This window comes from Pleurodeles waltl, chromosome 10 (genome assembly GCF_031143425.1).
Source record: "Pleurodeles waltl isolate 20211129_DDA chromosome 10, aPleWal1.hap1.20221129, whole genome shotgun sequence".
Lineage (NCBI taxonomy): Eukaryota > Metazoa > Chordata > Amphibia > Caudata > Salamandridae > Pleurodeles > Pleurodeles waltl.
Window position 1 is genome coordinate 1,083,531,033 of NC_090449.1, and position 19,973 is coordinate 1,083,551,005.

General features: G+C 47.2%; 1 protein-coding gene across 3 annotated transcripts in view; it reads left to right on the top strand.

Annotated features, from left to right (window-relative positions):
- Nucleotides 1-19,973, top strand: part of LOC138262281 (NACHT, LRR and PYD domains-containing protein 3-like) — a 260,469-nt gene that overhangs the window by 181,274 nt on the left and 59,222 nt on the right. For 2 of the 3 annotated variants that reach the window (XM_069212175.1, XM_069212176.1), the window contains exon 5: nucleotides 16,192-16,278. The exons of the other annotated variant lie outside the window; for it this stretch is intronic. In XM_069212175.1, the coding sequence (XP_069068276.1) occupies nucleotides 16,192-16,278 (87 nt within the window). The remainder of the gene's footprint in view (nucleotides 1-16,191; nucleotides 16,279-19,973) is intronic. 3 annotated transcript variants of the gene reach the window in all.

Below are 19,973 nucleotides of genomic sequence, written 5' to 3' on the forward strand. Positions count from 1 at the left end.
GGCTGAGAGGGGACCCAGAGGACCAGTGATGCAGTCTTTTGGTGCCTGCGGTTGCAGGGGGAAGATTCCATCGACCCACAGGAGATTTCTTCAAAGCTCCTGGTGCAGGGAGGAGGCAGGCTACCCCCAGAGCATGCACCACCTGGAAACAGTTGAGAAAGCCGGCAGGATGAGGCGATACAAGGTTGCTAGTAGTCGTCTTGCTACTTTGTTGCGGTTTTGCAGGCGTCCTGAGCAGCCAGCGGTCGATCATTTGGTAGAAGGTGAAGAGGGAGATGCAGAGGAACTCTGGTGAGCTCTTGCATTCGTTATCTGAAGAATTCCCCAAAGCAGAGACCCTAAATAGCAAGAAAAGGAGGTTTGGCTACCAACAAAGGAGGATTGGCTACCAAGACAGGTAAGAGCCTATCAGAAGGATTCTCTGACGTCACCTGCTGGCACTGACCACTCAGAGCAGTCCAGTGTGCCCCCAGCACCTCTAAATCCATGATGGCAGAGGTCTGGGACACACTGGAGGAGCTCTGGGAACCTCCGCTGGGAGGTGCAGGTCAGGGGAGTGGTCACTCCCCTTTCCTTTGTCCAGTTTCGCGCCCCTGAACCGGTGTAGACTGGCTTATGCAGAGATGGGCACCATCTGTGCCCATCAAAGCATTTCCAGAGGCTGGTGGAGGCTACTCCTCACCAGCCTTCACACCTATTTCCAAAGGGAGAGGGTGTAACACCCCCCCTTTAGAGGAAATCCTTTGTTCTGCCTTCCTGGGCCAGGGCTGCTTGGACCCCAGGAGGGCAGAAACCTGTCTGAGGGGTTGGCAGCAGCAGCAGCTGCAGTGGAGACCCCGGAAAGGCAGTTTGGCAGTACCCGGGTACTAGGCTAGAGACCCGGGGGATCATGGAATTGTCCCCCCAATGCCAGAATGGCATTGGGGTGACAATTCCATGATCTTAGACATGTTACATGTCCATGTTCGGAGTTACCATTCTGACGCTACACATAGGTAGTGACCTATGTGTAGTGCACGCGTGTAATGGTGTCCCCGCATTCACAAAGTCCGGAGAATTTGCCCTGAACGATGTGGGGGCGCCTTGGCTAGTGCCAGGGTTTATACACACTAAGTAACTTTGCACCCAACCTTCACCAGGTGAAGGTTAGACATATAGGTGACTTATAAGTTACTTAAGTGCAGTGGTAAATGGCTGTGAAATAACGTGGACGTTATTTCACTCAGGCTGCACTGGCAGGCCTGTGTAAGAATTGTCAGAGCTCCCTATGGGTGGCAAAAGAAATGCTGCAGCCCATAGGGATCTCCTGGAACCCCAATACCCTGGGTACCTCAGTACCATATACTAGGGAATTATATGGGTGTACCAGTATGCCAATGTGAATTGGTAAATTTAGTCACTAGCCTGTTAGTGACAAATTTTAAAGTAAAGAGAGAGCATAACCACTGAGGTTCTGGTTAGCAGAGCCTCAGTGAGACAGTTAGGCATCACACAGGGAACACATACATATAGGCCACAAACTTATGAGCACTGGGGTCCTGGCTAGCAGGGTCCCAGTGACACATAACAAACATACTGACAACATAGGGTCTTCACTATGAGCACTGGGCCCTGGCTAGCAGGATCCCAGTGAGACAGTGAAAACACCCTGACATACACTCACAAACAGGCCAAAAGTGGGCGTAACAAGGCTAGAAAGAGGCTACTTTCTCACACCTAGGGATTGATATTCGACCCCAGGTGGAGGAGATTGTCCGGTCTAATCTTTGGCCTATTATAGATAATGCTAGGTATAATTTTAGCAGATGGAACAACTTGCATATGACAATTATGGGGTGGTGTAATATGATAACAGTGATGTTCCTACCTAAAATACTATATTTATTCTGTGCGATTCCATTGGAATGTGAGAAATTTTGGTTTAGGAAATTGGATCAGCTGATAATGCTGTTCGTTTGGTCGTATGGTAAGATACGCAGAGCAAGCAAATATATGACACTTTCAAAGGAAAAGGGTGGATGGTCCCTCCCCAACTTTAAATTGTATCAGACGGCAGCTGCAATGCAGTATATGCATTTGCTGTTTATAAATTGAGGGTTGGCAAACGATGGGGAATATGTCCCTAGCATCTATGAGGTATTAATTGGCCCTGCCGCAAAAGGGGCGATGTTTAAGCTTTTGGAACCAAGCTATTTTAAGAAAACTCGGTTTAAAGTCCTCCAGGCAGCTTTCCAAACTTGGAGTCTGTGGCGAAAGAAATGCAGGCTGGGAAGGTACAATTATTATACCTTGATCAAGGACAATATGTTCCTTCCTGAGATTTTCCACGATAATATTATGGAGAGGTGGAATCAACAGGGAATACAAAGGCTCAGTGATTTTATTGAGGGCTCTACAATTACCACATTTGGAAGCCTTCATGGGAAATCTGAACTAGCCCAAACTAGCTTTTTCAAATATTTGCAAGTTAGGGATTTTATCCTATGGAAAACTGGTGGTGCAGCAGGGTTTGTTAAGAATTCCTTAGTATAAATGATGATTTCACCTGATAGGAGTACGATACGATCAATATACGCGGAATTGACTGATAACCTCGCCGATGATTTGGCAAAGCATAGTCAAAAATGGAGCGTTAAGCTGAATGTGGAAGAGGAGGTTTTCTATGAATCTCTTGAGTTAGGGCGTACCTCCTTGATTTCAGCATCTCTCCAGGCACAACATTACAAAACAATATTTGACCTGTACATCACGCCCGGGAAATTAGCACAGTGGGGTCGGGAATAAGGAGTGTATTGCCCAAGATGTCAGCAACATGGAGTGGATATAATTAATATGTTTCTCACCTGTACAAAATTAGTGAACTTTCGAGGGTAAGTGGAACAGTTTATTAAAGATGTTGCAAGATCAGAAATTGAGTTATCATTGTGGGTGGTTATATTCGGGGTCGCGGAGCAAAGGGAGCCTATTGTTAGTAAATTTCTTTTTATGGCTATGTCAGTATATTGATTGTGTATTTCTTCTGTATGGCTCGATCAAACACCCGCTACATATCAAAATTGGTTAGATCGCCTCCTTGCAGTATATCAGCTGGAACAGGCCCTGTATGAGCGAAAAGGGAAAAAAGAGAGACAAAAAGGGCAAGAAATATGGGTTTTTTTGGGCAAATGGCTTGCCAATAAGTGGTGACTTTATGATGGTATTCTATATGTGGCTAAATGTTCTGTAGATATATATATTATGTGATTTCCGATGAATTATATACATGTTTATATAGGTTTTCTTGGGTACTATTATAAAAAAAAAAAAAAAAATTAAAAGAAGACAAGGTGATTGACAGGGGATGAAGGATGCTTGTCCTCTCTCCTGGCAGCTAGGGGCTTTACTTTACTAGCCCCCAAATGTTGTCTGCTTTCCATTAGGAGCACCACGGTGCAGGTGCCGAGGGAGGTTTCTTATATTCAATCCAGCTAGCTCTTGAACAAAGACCTGACTTAAAGGGACATCAGCCAGCCTGATTGAAGCCATATGGATCCTAACACCCAGAGGCCAGTTTGCATGATGCTATTTTATTTAGATCTATAACTCACTGAGCTATATTAGAAGGATTGCAAATTAAGAACTTCAAGTACCAAGAGGACCTATGTGACAAAGAAGTAATGCACAGAGTGGCCTGCATAAAATACAAATCTGTGATCTCCATGTTACACCATGTGGTTTGCTGTCTGCTCTTTAATCTTCTCTCCTACTTTAGGAATGAATGCTGTGACTGAACAAAAGAACAAATCTCTCCAACAAGTGCATTCGCCTCCAGAGTTATCTTACTGTAGTTATCAGCCCCTAAAAATTGCTGGGAGCACAAAGATCTGTGTAGCAGGTGCCTTAACCTCCACAATAATTTAAAATGCAAGCATTTACTTGCAAATTGTAATTGCCAGTTTCTCTGGTGCAAAGTTTAAAAAATGGATGCATAAGTTAACTATCAGACTCAATTATTCATGACTCTGCCTCTTGTGACTGTACCCCTTTTTGCTGCTACACCTTGACCCCTAATCAATGGTTCCTGGAGTACATTGTTTCTGTGGTGCCCTATACGTGAGTACCTCCTGCCACTGTGGACATCCACTGGTGAGCAGCTGTTGTAAAGACACCGTCTGCCCGGTGTGTGGGACCTGCTGTGGGCTCCTGTGGACTGTGCCCCGACCAGGGGCACCAGGCACTGAGCCCTGCTGCCCTCCCATCACCCCCACTGTCCTGATCATGCGCAGAACCAGGGCCCAGCTCCGGCAGTAATCTGGCCAAGTGTGTCCTTATTTGTCTATTCTGTGGCAGGACCAGAGACCTGATAATGCTTTTCTCTCTTTGCTGAAAAACTCACAGCAGCAAAAAATAAACTACAAGTCCCATGAACACATCTAACATGTCATTAAACATGTGACCATACTAACCAATCACAGTGTCCCCAACAGTATATTAAGGCATGCCATCCATTCCTTGTCCTCTTTCTTTGCTGCTCACAGCAGCCTGAGATAAGTGCTTATTATGTGTTCTTTACCTTTTTTGAAGTTGACAAAATATTTGGTGTAAAATCCTTTATTATTTATTTATAGGTCTTATGCCCGCTAGCCGAGTGGAAACACTGTTTTGTTCTGCTATTAGGTTGCAATTGGATGCCCTTTGTTTTCCTGATGCGCTGTTGGCCGACGCCTCTGAGGAGAGTGAGCGTGGCCGGTGAGATCACAGGGATAACACTTTCCCCTGCAACCTGTAGTTCCTGCTGTGATAACTGAGGCAATATATGGCTGCCGCATACAATGCAATGCATTCCCCCCAGGCCTACTAAACACACATCAGCTGCACGGCAGGCAGGGTCAGAGCAACACTTGTTGCTCACCTAATAGGGTCTGAGGAGATGCGGCGGACACTTTGAATTGTGGACGGGGCTCCTCAGATTCTCCCTGGTGCTTACACAAGCGGCAATGCTCCAACGGTTTGCCACACGTTTGGCAGTCATTTCACAGGATAGTGAGGTGGGGTATTTAACCCATAATACTGTTTGGGGGTGTAGTTAGTTAAGAGGAATTCCCTTTCTGCTTTATTGTACAGAAAGACTACAGAGCAATGACTGAAGAGCAGGGATATATGAGGCATGGGAAGTGAGTGGAGACGTTTAATAGGGGCCCAGAGTTAGCTTCCATGATTGATTCTGCTGTGTCAAAATCAGTGGAGCCTGCAATGTCAGTGACCTTGGAAAGTGGTTAAATTATGCCGCCAAGACCCGTAAGGGATCTACTGGATATTTGCCTCAGACGCATCATGCTGAGGCAGGTGGGGCCCCCATCGGGGTGCCGAGCACATAAAGCCCAATGAGTTGGCAGGGAATTTTATAGAGGCTGCGCCAACTCATCCAAACATCTCAAGTTGACCTTCTACAGGAGGGTGCAGGTCCTACTGGCCCTTTCCGACTAGAGGCAAGCCTGTTGTATGCCCATGGGTCCAACCACGACCAGGGAGACACTGATTCGCATTATTCGGATGATTCGATAGACAATCCAAACGATCTAGAGAGTGTCACCCATCAGGTGGGACCAAAAAAAAACTGAAGTCTGAATCCTTCAGAGAAGCTGTCGAGCAGAATCTGACCAAAGACCTCCTTAATCCTGAAGACATCAGACATCCCCTCTCATCAGAGTGGGAGCCATCGGGTAAAGTGGCACTCTATCTGAAACAGAGGTTACGCCAACCTGTGGACAAGGAACTGAAAAACAAGCTACGGGTGGGACCCCATATTGAGGGTAAAGTTTCCACTACCTCCAAATTAAACACCACGATGATGACCTTCATGGGCAAGCGTGTTAAGCACCACAAGAGGGGCATTGATAAATATTGGTGTTCCTGCTAAGGCAAGTTGTTGGACATCACAGGCCCCTTAACCAAAATGATGAAGATGGCAGAGGATGCCAAAAAGACTGGAGTCCCAATTGACCCTTAGATTCTCTCAGGATGGGCCCACGGAGCCATCTGCCTGCTAGGCAATGCCAATTGTGTGATCTTTACGGATTGGAGGCGTTAGCTACTGTTGCGCCTAGAACCCAAATTAGGAACGCTAGTTTCCACAACAGCTGGGCCTGAGGCAAAAGGGAATCAATTTTGCGTCACTTTTCTGAAGGATTTGGCAAAATTCATTCAGACCTTCATGGCCTTGGATAAAGCCCAAGCCTCATTAAATATAGTTTCAACCCTCTGGTTTTTCGTCGTCCTAGATGCACCAAGGGCCTCTCATCCGGCTGCCTCCTCTCACAAGGTGCCAGATGTACCCAAGGCCCCAAACGTGCACACTGGTGTGACAAGAGAGAATTCTCGCCCTTATTCCCATCCAGGAGCAAGGTCCAGTGAGGTTGTTCAACAAAGGCAGAGGAAACCCCAGTTCTACAGGTGAGAACTCGACTTTCTTACCATCTAAGACTGGGGGGGGGGTGAGGTCAGAACCGCAGAATGTCTGGACAAATGGAAACAAATTTCCTCAGATAGACGGCTGCTTCAGTAAGTACAGGGCTTTCACATAGAGTTTTGGGGCTCCTGGTGCAACTGGTCAAACTACCGCAGTAAGATTTTCACTAGAGCTCTGTAATATTATCGACCAAGAAATCCAAGACTTGGGGAGCCAAGGAGCCATCGAACAGTCCTTTTTACACTCAAGGGGTTTAGCAACATATTTATTGTGAAGGACAAAAGGCTACGTCCAGTGGTCACAGTGAGATAGTTCAGTGGGTGACTGGTATACTCCCTCTTCAAGATGGAGGGTATTCATTTTTTGAGGGACCTGCTCCGGCAGGGAGACTGGCTGATAAGGTTGGACCTGAAGGACGCCTATTTATCAATTCCAGTAATCCCTCCACACTGCCGTTTCCTTCAGTTCCTTTGGAGGGAGGAAATTTGCGATTCCACAGTTTTTCCCTTTGGCCTAATGTCTCCCGTGTCGTTTCACAAAGCTGCTGAACCATGGCGGCGATTACGGATGCGGGTTCACTGTCTCATCATTTATTTAGACCATATCATCATCATGGCACAAGACAGAAACGCACTGCTGCAGCGAGCCGAGGGCGCTATATCACTGCTGGAGGAGCTCAGATTTGTGATCAATCAGACGAAATCAAACCTGGTCCCCAGTCACAGGAGGAAGTTTTTGGGGTTCACCTTTGACTCATTGCAAGCGGCACTGGAACTTCTGACCATCAAATTGAAGATGATGAAGGAGGGGCTAAATGAGACAATTGAATTAATAAGGATTACACTGTGTGTGCTGGCGGAGATGCTGAGCCTCCTATTGTCCTCGATTCAGGCTATTTGTCCCAGGACCCTGCATTACGGGCCTTGCAGCGCTTGAAGGTCAGGCACTTACAGAAGGGAATCTCTGACAACGAGGAGATCACTCATATGGAAGAAGCTTGAACAGAGTTTACTTGGTGGCTGAACCACATGGAGGCGTGGAATGACTGAGCAATATTCAGTTCCATTCTGGCAGACACAACAGAATTGGATGCCAGCCGTTTGGAACGGGGGACCCTGGGTGGAGAATTGTCCACCGGAGGGAGGTGGTCACTGGAAGAGCTGAATCTCCACATGAATTGCCTAGAACTACTGGTGGGTTTCTTTACCATCTGCAGTCTGGTGAAGGACAGAGTGGAATGTTCTATACTATTGAAGATGGACAATTTCGGGTGCTTCAGTACGTCAACAGGGCAGGAGAACACTTTTTGCACCTCATTCAGAGAAGGGCAGACTGAAGTGCATTAACAGTTCAGATGACTTAGAGAATTCGGATTGAGGGAAAGAATTTGAAATTGACGCACCTGTACTAGAAAAGTCGGTAGCATAAAGAAATGTCATCACAGGGCGATGGAGAAGGGGGATGGAGGCAGATCAATGCAGAGGTTCGCACACATTTTACACAACTGTGAAAATCTCTTGTGTGGAGCTTTAGCAGCATCTGGCGACTTAGGAGAACGTGCTGAAAACTTGTTTAAGGGCCTTATACGACTGTAGCAGTCCGGTGACTGCCACACCCCTGGCAGAGGCCAGACCACCATGCTCCGGTCATTCCTACTGCCTGATTGCAGCTCTGACAGTCAGGCCATCAGTGTACGGCCACCACCGCCAGGACCGTAGGTGCTGATGGGTTGATGGCGGTCTAACTCCTCAGCCGTGGTGATGCTGAAATCAGGATCGCTATGCTGATTAGGAGTTACCTGTTCGCCAGCCTTTCCATGGTTGGCTTCCTGCCATAGAAAGGCTGGCGGAAAGGCAAAACCGTGTCGTATCTGCATTAGCAGACAGCGCACATTCCATGGGTGCTGGTGGCCCCTCGGTGTGACGGCATTGCCCTCGGCTCCCTATGGGCGCTGAGACCAGTGGCGCTGCACAGTTCCAGTCGGTCTGACATAAACTGTAAAACTGTAAACTTAGTACTTGTATAGCGCACTACTCACCTGTTAGGGTCTCAAGGCGCTGTACGCATACCGCTGTGGAACCCCTCCTGGCTTTTCCCTGTGAGGTGCCCACTCCTGGGCACCCCCAGGGTGAAGCCAGGCATTCAAGCACTGTTGGGGCCGTTGTGGAGATTAAGCAAGCTACTGCCCAGAGTTACAGAGTGGGACCCATGAATTAGATTAGGCACTGATGCGAAAATTATCAGGTCTGAGGAAATTGAGCCCAAGACCTGCCTAGGCGGGAATTGAACCCTGGTCCCGGGCCAGCTTTCTGCACCAAGGTCTGCCGCTCTAACCATTGAGCCACACTTCTCGACACTTCTCATCAAAATATGGCTGCAGCTTCCCCTCTGCAACATTGGCGGGCTGACGGTCAGTCCACCGAAGTCGAAATGAGGCCCTAAATCTTTTTACCTAGCTTAATGCTAGCTGCTAGGCGACACTGCCTTCAAGGCTGCATGTTACCGCGAGGCTCTCTCGAGTTTCCTACAGCTTCACTCGTCCTCTTCTGGCTCCTCTGTGTCACTGGCGGCAGAAGGACTGTGACCTGCCTCAATGGGGCCACCCTGTGTGGTGCTGAAGTTAACCACTTGTGGACTCAGTGTCGTCTTCTGAAGTATACACCAAAAAAGCACTGTTGGAGGCCAGGATGCTAGTCAGTTTATATTTAGGAATTTGTCCCCATGAACAGCAGATATTGCAGTCTTGAGTCAAAGTCAGGCAGATTAATGCGCGACTAGCCGACAGAAAAGGGATGACTTGATGATCCGACCAATCCAATACATGAGAATTTTTTAAGCATCCCTTCTGGAGCAAAGAAAGTGTCAGGTGTCTGACCTGTGGTAAGTGGTGCTCGATTGCATGTTTCACAGAGACCTGGAATAGATGTGTATTCTAGGCACTGAGCAGGCTTAGGTCGTTACATGCCAATGGCCCATAAGTTAATATCACCCAACACTAAAAAAGTTAGGGTGGTTTATCAACATTGATGCGATGTCATTGGCCAGTTCGTGGCCAAAGTGAGTGGTAGCCCAAATGCAATAACTTATTGTGAATGACTTAAAAAGGCATTTTTGTTTAAATAATTAGGGATGTTAGCCTCGCAAAGTAAACCCTTTACATTGCTTTTGTAATGTCTGACTGTGGGCCATCCTAGCTTATCTTGGTGTTCAGTTGAGGGTTTGGATTGGGATCATGATTAGGCGTGGGCACAACTAAGCAAGTTGCCCACATTCCCTGATCATCTGTTTTCTGGATCTCCGACTGGTTAGTCTCATTGGAATCTGACCCGGTTATTTTATTATTATTGTTTTGTAGATTTATATAGTGTGAACTTGGCCAAAAGGCATTGGAGCAGTTTCCATGAGCACTCATTGCATTACACAAGATAAAGTTTGGTTTTATTTTAGGAGAGGTGATTTTATTTTAGGGGGATGAAGTCACTTGCCTAGAATGACAGGATGACGAGCTGCTGCTGGGACTTGAATCTAGGCCCTCATTTACGGGGACTTGGCGTAGGGCAGCAAGTCACCTTGCTGTGCTGCCCTACGCCAAAGTGATAGCGCAGGAGTGTGCCGTACTGATGTAATATGGTGCATTCCTGCCCTTTTCCCTTGCACTGGTGCCATTTTGGCAACCCAGCGCCAATGCAAGCACCCTTTCACCATGGCGCTAGGGTGCCAGTGCTGTCGGCAGGATTGTTTTTGTGCAGGGTGGGGCACCTTTCTGTACAAAAACAATCCAGAGAGGCGTTTTCCTCTTTTTATGTGTGCTGCAGAACGCAGCACACATGGAAAAAGGAGAAATTGAGAACAAATAAAGTTATTACTTCTCGTTACGCCTCCCCTCGGGAGTCATACAGTTTTGGTGCATCCCCAGCTTTACTTGGTTTTGTAAATCTGGGAAAGCATCAAAATCCATGTGTGTTGCGTGGGAACACCCACCACAGTGCCCGTGGAATACCGCCTGAGCGCAGAGTAAGGCAACTCAGATTACCTTGCTCTGTCTTACTCCGTATCTTTAAGACCAAGCAAAGCCACGCAAAGGAACTTTGTGGCCTCATAGATTGGATTTTGTAGTATAGGCCTCCGGAGTATCTCAAAAAGTGTTGCTCCGGCAGTGCTAGGGGATCATAAATTTAGACCCTCGTTCCAACGTCTGCAGCTCTGACCATGGTGCTTCAACCAAATTTAGGCAACCACCTTCTGTGCCTCCTCCCCCCCCCAACAAGACCTAAAAGACCCCGGGGCTGAGGTGACAACACCTGGCCACTAGGGAGGCCACTTCTCTTACCCACTGCCAGACCACTATAACCTCAGGGCAATGACTTGGCAGGAGAGATGTCAAGAAAAGCTCCTGCTGCCCCTGGGGGGCTTAGGTGAGAATGGCTCAATGGCACAAAATCACCTAGCACCCCTGCCTAAACGTGGGGAATGACAATGCTTCTGCAGAGCAGGCCACACGAGGCAGGGCGAATACTCCAAAGGCTGAAGCGACATCTGGCCCCCAGCCTCAATTCACAGCCTGGGAGGGGAGTGACCGAGATACTGGCGCCATATTAAAGTGGCCTGGCGGGAACTGGGAAAGAAAGTAAGGGGCTGACGTAAGAGCCCCTAGCGCCTCCTTACGCCACATTAGCGTAATTTGTTTTTTTACGCTAATGTGGCCCAACGAGACCAAAGTCACTGCGCCACATTTACAAAGTGGAGCAATGCATGCATTGCGCAACTTTGTAACAATTTGCGCTACATTATTCCTGCACCAGGCATAATGTCTGCAAAGGGGATTCGAGAAAATGGCGCAATGAAATCTAAAAGATTTCTTTGCATCATTTTTTTTGCCACTTTTAACGCCTGCTCCGAGCAGGCGTTTAAAGGAGGCACACCAATGGGCTTTGCAGGATTAGTGTCAGCATTTTTTGACGCTAGTCTTGCAAAGCGCCGTACTAGCATGAAAATCTTGACGCTAGTTTCCCTAACAACCACCATGGTGTGCGTATCTTAGATACGGCGCACACATCGTGGCATTAGGGGGCGCTAAGGGGCTCGAGGGGAGTGGCGCAGCACTGGGTGCACACCACTTTCCTTAAATCAGACCCTAAGTCTCTGTGGCCCTGAGGCACCAGCTCATCGCCCAGCACCCGAATGCTACCTTCCTAATTCCACCCTCTTCAGTTGTTCTCCACCAGCGGCCTTGCAACAGTTTGAAGGGAAATGGCGAAGAGGCTGGCAGTACCATAGTTGTGAGTGTTGTTACGCAAGGCTGTGCATTGGCTCCGCCCTCTTTTTCATGAATATAAATGATCTTGTAATCAGCTTAGCCCAGTCCATGGCAATGTGTCTTCTTATAGCACAGTTGAGTGTTGAGTGTCCAAAACTGGTTGGTCATCAACTAAATTGTACGGCAAATCCCAATGCACTTACAGAAAATTACCGGGGGACTAAGTTAATAACACTTGCTAGCGTCTGGTCATAAATTCATATGGACATACCGCTGCAAGCAAAAGGCCATGCATGGGGGGGTCGACAGCACAGCCTGCCCTGTGCCCGGGTCCTGCGCACATCTCACTCCAGCTGCCAACTCCCAGTGTGCACAGCCAAAGGCCATGCACCAGGGAGTCGACGGCAGGGCCTGCCCTGTGCCCGGGTTCTGCACTCATCTCACCCCAGCTTCCAACTCCCAGTGTGCACAGCCAAAGGCCATGTACGGGGGTCGACTGCAGGGCCTGCCCTGGTCCTGCGCTCATCTCACCCCAGCTGCCAACTCCCAGTGTGCACAGCCAAAGGCCATGCACCAGGGAGTCGACGGCAGGGCCTGCCCTGTGCCCGGGTTCTGCACTCATCTCACCCCAGCTTCCAACTCCCAGTGTGCACAGCCAAAGGCCATGTACGGGGGTCGACTGCAGGGCCTGCCCTGGTCCTGCGCTCATCTCACCCCAGCTTCCAACTCCCACTGTGCACAGCCAAAGGCCATGCACCAGGGAGTCGACGGCAGGGCCTGCCCTGTGCCCGGGTTCTGCACTCATCTCACCCCAGCTTCCAACTCCCAGTGTGCACAGCCAAAGGCCATGTACGGGGGTCGACTGCAGGGCCTGCCCTGGTCCTGCGCTCATCTCACCCCAGCTTCCAACTCCCACTGTGCACAGCCAAAGGCCATGCACCAGGGAGTCGACGGCAGGGCCTGCCCTGTGCCCTGGTTCTGCACTCATCTCACTCCAGCTTCCAACTCCCCCTGTGCATAGCCAAAGGCCATGCACGTGGGGTCTACGACTGGGACATCCCAGTACCCTGGTCCTTTGCTCATCTCATTCCAGCTGCCAACTCCCACTGTGCACAGCCAAAGGCCATGTGCGGTGGGGGGTCTATGGCAGGGCCTTCCCTGTGCCCTGGTCCTTTGCTCATCTCACCCCAGCTGCCAACTCCCACTGTGCACAGCCAAAGGCCATGCGCGGGGGGGTCTACGGCAGAGCCTGGCCTGTGACCTGGTCCTGAACTCATCTCACTCCAGATGCCAACTCCCACTGTGCACAGCCAAAGGCCATGTGTGGGGGGGTCTACGGCAGAGCCTGGCGTGTGACCTGGTCCTGAACTCATCTCACTCCAGATGCCATCTCCCACTGTGCACAGCCAAAGGCCATGTGCAGAGGTCCACGGCAGGGCCTGGCCTGTGACCTGGTCCTGAACTAATCTCACTCAAGCTGCCAACTCCTATTGTGCACAGCCAAACGCTATGCACAGTGGGGGTTGGCCACAGAACCTGGGGCCAGATGTATCAAAAAAGCCTTTTGCGATTCGGTAATAGCGATTTTTAAGAAATCGCTATTTCTGAATTGCAAAATGCAATGTATCATATTTGCGATTCGGTAATAGCGATTTCTTAAAAATCGCAAATGCTATTACTCATTCGCAAGTTGGGATACCGGACCCATTTGCACCTATGGGCCTGTAGGCCCATATTTGCAAATTTTTTGCATTTCCCAAATTGCGAATTCCTAACTGGAATTCGCAAATTTTGGAAATGCAAACCCCAGGGTGCTGGGGGCCTAAGGTCCCCTCTGCTGCACCCCAGGAATTTTTTTAAGAACATGTAAGGCGCACACATGCCATAGGGGCATGTGTGCGTTACATGTCAATTTTCAAAATGCATTTTTAATGCATTTTTAAAATTTTCACATGGTTACCACCAAGTTCAACTTGGTGGTAATAGCGATTCCTTAATGCCCAATGCGCATTAAGGAATTGCTTGTTACATGTGCTTTAGAAATCGCAATTAAGGATTCCTTATTTGCGAATTCTTATTTAGAGAATCGCAATTTGCGATTCTGTCAACGGCTCGCAAATTTAAGGAATCGATATTTTAGTGATTCCTTACATTTGCGTTGCGATTGCCTTTCATAAATACTGAACGGCATTTTTGCATTTGTAAACGGCCATTCGCACCGTTTGCGAATGCAAAAGCCTTTGATACATCTGGCCCCTGGCCTTTGAGCAGGACACGCACCTCACCCACTGCCAGCAGCCAACCCCCTGCTGTGTATGCCCAGAGGGTGCGTGGGGCGCGGGGTACGGCCAGGTCCTGTGCCCATTGTGGTACAGGCAACGAGCCCCCTCTGTATGCAGCTGATGGCCGACCCAGCAGGGGCTTTCATCACTAGCATTACTATTAGTCTTATTGTTATTGTATTATTATTATTGTATTTATCATGTTTATTTTTATTCTTATTATTGATTGTATTATTAATAATAATATTATTATTAACATTAAGGGAGAGGATGTGGCGTTAGGGCCAGAGCTACCAATTTCGGAGCTGGGGAACCAGGCTCAAGTCTTGGCGTCGGCTCAACATTCTGCGATTCTGGCAAATCACTGGATCCCTCCGTTGCCTCCCGTTCAGCGCTGTGAGAGCCTCGCGGTGACTCGCTGCGTTTTACAAATCCTGCATTTATGTAGTCGTCTATTTATCATATTTATATTTATTCTTATTGTTGTTAATTTATTATTACTTTATTATTACTTTATTATTATTATTATATTTTTATATTATTATTATTATTATTATTATTATTATTATTATTATTCTATTACTAATAATATTATATTTTTATATTATTATTACTATTATTTTATTATGATTATTATTATGTTGTTGATGTTCTTATTAATATTATATTTTTATATTTTTAGTATTATCCTTGTTATTGTTGTATTTATTTTTATATTTCTTGTTCTTCCTAGTATTGTTATTACATTCATTCTTAGCATTACTATTATCATTTCAGTTTCTAAGGGTTTGCCGACCATGCTGTGTGGTTTGCACACTCTTGCAGGCTCATGAACCCTGGTTTGACCTCCTGCGGGGTTCAAGGTCCCAGTACAAGGTTTGAAAACCTCGTGGTAGGTCAGAGAAGCGCCCATGTAGGTAAGCAGCGGTGGACGAGGATTGCATACTCTTTTCAACCAGTATCCACTTCACCTGCAAGGAATCATTCGCAGACTTTACTACTTCTTTGGCGTAATCCTGGACAATGCTCATTTCATGAAGCTTCCAGGATCAGGGCTTTCTGTTGACGCCCGCAGAAAGAGTTCAATGCATTGGTGTCTTAGATGTTTAAAGAAAAGAGGCTGCAGGTGTTTAGCATCTTGTTTTGGATCTGCAGTCATCCCATTTGCTCTTTTTACTTTAAAATCTCTATCAACATCAAGGTTGACCAGATCCATTTTCCTGTTTTGCACTAGCCGTTCGCAAGTATCTGCATCTTTTTACTGTCCTTGGGGACTGCAAACACTCCAAGGTTTCTCCTTCTATTGCAGTGTTCTAATTCAATCAGACTTTCCCATTGTGGACCTGTCTCCTGCCCTCCTGGTACCTGATTCCTCCATGTTGCTGATGATGCATCCTTTCTGCCACCCTTAGACTCATGACTTTATGTAAAACTGTGCTTTCTTGTTTACCTTGTCTGTGTCGCCTTTGGAAATTTGTGGCAATTCTTTCCTACATGGAAATTCTCTAAGTTTCATTTTCCATTTGAGAGTAGAAGTTACATTTTGTTTGTCCTCCAGTGGGACACCCCTTGTTGTATTTAGGTGCTTTAATGAATTGTGGGAGATGTAGTGCGATGTTGTGCACCACACAGATCTAGCTGAAAGCACTGTGAAGCACCAGGGTTCTCGTGATGTCCGGGTCACTGTAAGTGGAGACTGAGGGAAGCAAAGCCTTTGTACCAGATACATTGCATCGGTGTGGATGTCAGTGTTAGCAGAGATTGGTGGAATTGTAATACTGTCCTTTGGGAGGAGCATGGATGTTAGTTTAAGCAAAAATGTATGAAGTGGTGGGATGAGCCATAGAGTGGAGGGTGGAAGTTGGTGTAAGGAAAGCTTGAGGGGTGTGGAGAGGTCTTATGAGCCACAGGGAGGAGAGTGCATGTTGGTGTAAGCAGAGACTGGGAGTGGTGGTACCACTGACAGGGAGGAGCCTGGGTGATGGTGTAAACAGACATTAAGAGTGGTGGTACGACCCACAAGAGGTAGTTGGATATCAGTGTGAGCAGACATTGAAGTGTGTGGAGTGGTTGCTCGAGTCACAGTGAGGAGGGTATATGTCACTGTGACCAAAGATTGGGAGTGGTGGTACAAACCACAGGGAGAAGGCTGGACATACAATTTCACATGGATTATTTTCTCTTTCATCTTTTTGTGTCTCCAGTTTGGCGACGAACCAGTTGGGTGATGCAGGCGTGAAACTGCTAAGTGAGGGTCTTAAGCACCATGGTTCAAATCTTCAGGTGCTATGGTGAGAATATTCAGTTTTACCTTTACATCACATCATTAACTGACCTTCCAGAACATGTCACCCTGTCTATCTTCAGTGCCACTTTCCAAGCTCCTTCTTACCTCTACTTAAACTTACCATTAAACTGGGCTCCCCTTTGTCCATCGAACTTTCTGGTTATTGTAAAATGTTGTGCCCAAACTTTTACAGAGCTAAGTCTGACCTCTGTGAATGCACAACACAGTGTCAGGCATGGTATATGTGAAAGGTCACTTTAGCCCGTGTCTAGGTGCGAGTGTCAGAGAATAGGCAACTGTAATGTCCCAAAACACCAGGACGCTTGACCTGAGAACTGGTCGCTTCCGCACATACAGTCCACCCACAGCGATTCATCACACAACATCCATGCACCTGGGCACTTTGTGTGAATATCAGTCCATTTGGCACAACCTGTTCTTCCGGAGGGACTGAACTTACATTATTCATGTACCAAGGCAAAATATGTGAATAACAGTTCTGTGTGTGCGATCCAACTACTGTGTTGGAGCGCACAGCATTCATGCACCTGGGCACATTATGTGACTACTGATGAGTTGAGCACACAAACTTCACATGCAGGGACTGAGCGCTCAGCATGCATGCACCTGGGCACATTATGTGAATACTGATGACTTGAGCACATAAACTTCACTCAGGGACTGAGCTCACAACATTCATGCACCAGGGCGCATTATGTGACTACTGATAACTTGAACGAATAAACTTCACATGCAGGGACTGAGCTCACAACATTCATGCACCAGAGCACATTATGTGACTGCTGATAACTTGAGCACATACACTTTACATGCAGGGACTAAGTGCTCAACATTCATGCACCAGGGCACATTATGTTAATACTGATGACTTGAGCACATAGACTTCACTCAGGGACTGATGTTTCAACATTCATGCACCAGGTCACATTATGTGACTACTGATGACTTGAGCACATAAACTTCACATGCAGGGACTAAGCTCAGAACATTCATGCACCAGGGCACATTATGTGACTACTGATGACTTGAGCACATAAACTTCACATGCAGGGACTGAGCTCACAACATTCATGCACCAGAGCACATTATGTGACTGCTGATAACTTGAGCACATACACTTTACATGCAGGGACTAAGTGCTCAACATTCATGCACCATGGCACATTATGTTAATACTGATGACTTGAGCACATAGACTTCACTCAGGGACTGATGTTTCAACATTCATGCACCAGGTCACATTATGTGACTACTGATGACTTGAGCACATAAACTTCACATGCAGGGACTGAGCTCAGAACATTCATGCACCAGGGCACATTATGTGACTACTGATGACTTGAGCACATAAACTTCACATGCAGGGACTGAGCTCACAACATTCATGCACCAGGGAACATTATGTGACGGCTGATGAATTGAGCACATAAACTTTACATGCAGGGACTAAGTGCTCAACATTCATGCACCAGGGCACATTATGTGAATACTGATGACTTGAGCACATAAACTTCACTCTGGGACTGAGGTTTAAACATTCATGCACCAGGTCACATTATGTGACTACTGATGACTTGAGCACATAAATTTCACATGCAGGGACTGAGCTCACAACATTCATGCACCAGGGCACATTATGTGACTACTGATGACTTGAGCACATAAACTTCACATGCAGGGACAGAGCTCACAACATTCATGCACCAGGGCGCATTATGTGAATACTGATGACTTGAGCACATAAACTTCACTCAGGGACTGAGCTCACAACATTCATGCACCAGGGCGCATTATGTGACTACTGATGACTTGAGCACATAAACTTCACATGCAGGGACAGAGCTCACAACATTCATTCACCAGGGCGAATTATGTGACTGCTGATGACTTGAACACATAAGCTTCACATGCAGGGACCGAGCGCACAACATTCATGCACCAGGGCACATTATGTGACTACTGATGACTTGAGCACATAAACTTCACATGCAGGGACAGAGCTCACAACATTCATTCGCCAGGGCGAATTATGTGACTACTGATGACTTTAGCACATAAACTTCACATGCAGGGACCGAGCGCACAACATTCATGCTCCAGGGCACATTATGTGAATACTGATTACATGAGCCCATAAACTTCACATGCTCTGTGACAGTGAAACGAAAGGGTGTGGCTAGGGTGCAGACTGAGACACAGAGCATGTCTGGTGCCAGCAGCCATGGTCATTCCAGCTCTAAAAGTGTACATTTAAGTTGCTGCAGTTAAAAAGTTTGTAGTCGGATCTTGGTATTGAGTTGACAGTCCGCCGAGAGGCTAGCTTCTGTCCCAGACCTTGCTTTTCGGCGTACCCTTGATGCAACTGACTGAGTGTCCAGAAGGTCAGAGCATTTTCTTTGAAAAAATGTGAGTATTCAATCCAGGCAGGTCGCATGAATACTTCAGCTACGAATAATAGAGTACGCCGCTGGTTCTATTTTGTTGGTTTTAGGAGCTGAGCCCTTGATTAAGGGAATTTGACAAGGCAGAGCGAAAGCATTTGCCCAGAATGTTTTCACTAATCAAAAACAAAAGTCAGAGGTTTGAAGAGAAACAGATATAGTTGGAGTTCTGACCATAAACAATGCCACTAGTGATTCAGCAGCATTATTCCACTGATTCACCGAGCAGCTCCAGGTTCTGGGGGAAGTATGGTTGCAAAGCTGAAACGTAAAGGAATTGACATGAGAACAACACCAGGAGTGGAGCATGTGGCTTAACTTTATCCAGCACAAGAAATCTACCCTGGTCCGGACACAGAAACGATTGACAGATTGATAGCTCTTTCTCGATTCTGTGGGTGGTGGTTCATGGCTTCTCTGATGAATTCTGATAACGAACGAGACTCCTCCATGCTAACTAGTTAGCTACCTCCAGTGGTCGGTGTTTACCTCTGGGAGTAACAAGTGGTGGTCAGCCACACGAGATCGAGCAATAACAGGTCTGTGATACCCTTAGATGCCCATGACTCAGCACACGATACACTGAATGGATCAGCGTGTCTACCCTTCACCAACAGGAGCGGGTAACCTGCTGAACCTCATTCATGATAGGGATTGCAATTATTTCCAATAATGAGGAATTCCCAGTAAGTGCAGGTTATAAGTTTGTGTTGATAAAATCCCTGTGCCGTTTGTACACAGTGCAGATCACTGCAAACAATTGAATGGTTTAGTGAGGTTCTTGGATTGGCACAACCAGAAGCCAGTGAGAAGATGATCAAACTTCATATTCTAGAAGAAGTACAAGTCATAACAAGGTTTCTGTCAGTAAATTTGTGGAAGGATCATTAATAGCAGAGCTGCCAGAGTATCAGTGGTTCAGCCTGACCCTTGGCCACCTCCCAGACAGAACCCATGCACAGGGCCTGGTACCTCCCATTGCGTGCTGGCCCCTTTGGTTAGACAAAGTATTGAGCAGGCTCCTCTCCCGTGTGCTGGGGAGAGGAGCCCCCTGGGTGGTGGGTCCTGGAGGGGTCCCACATGACAGAAAGCCCTCTCTAGATGGTACCCATGCTCACCCAGCAAGATTCTGGGGACCAGAATTGCAGTGCCTCCCTGGGTTGGGCCTGAGAAAGAGAGACCATTCCACATGTGTCCTCCTGTGCCTGATCATACACCATCTGGGCTTAGAGTGACT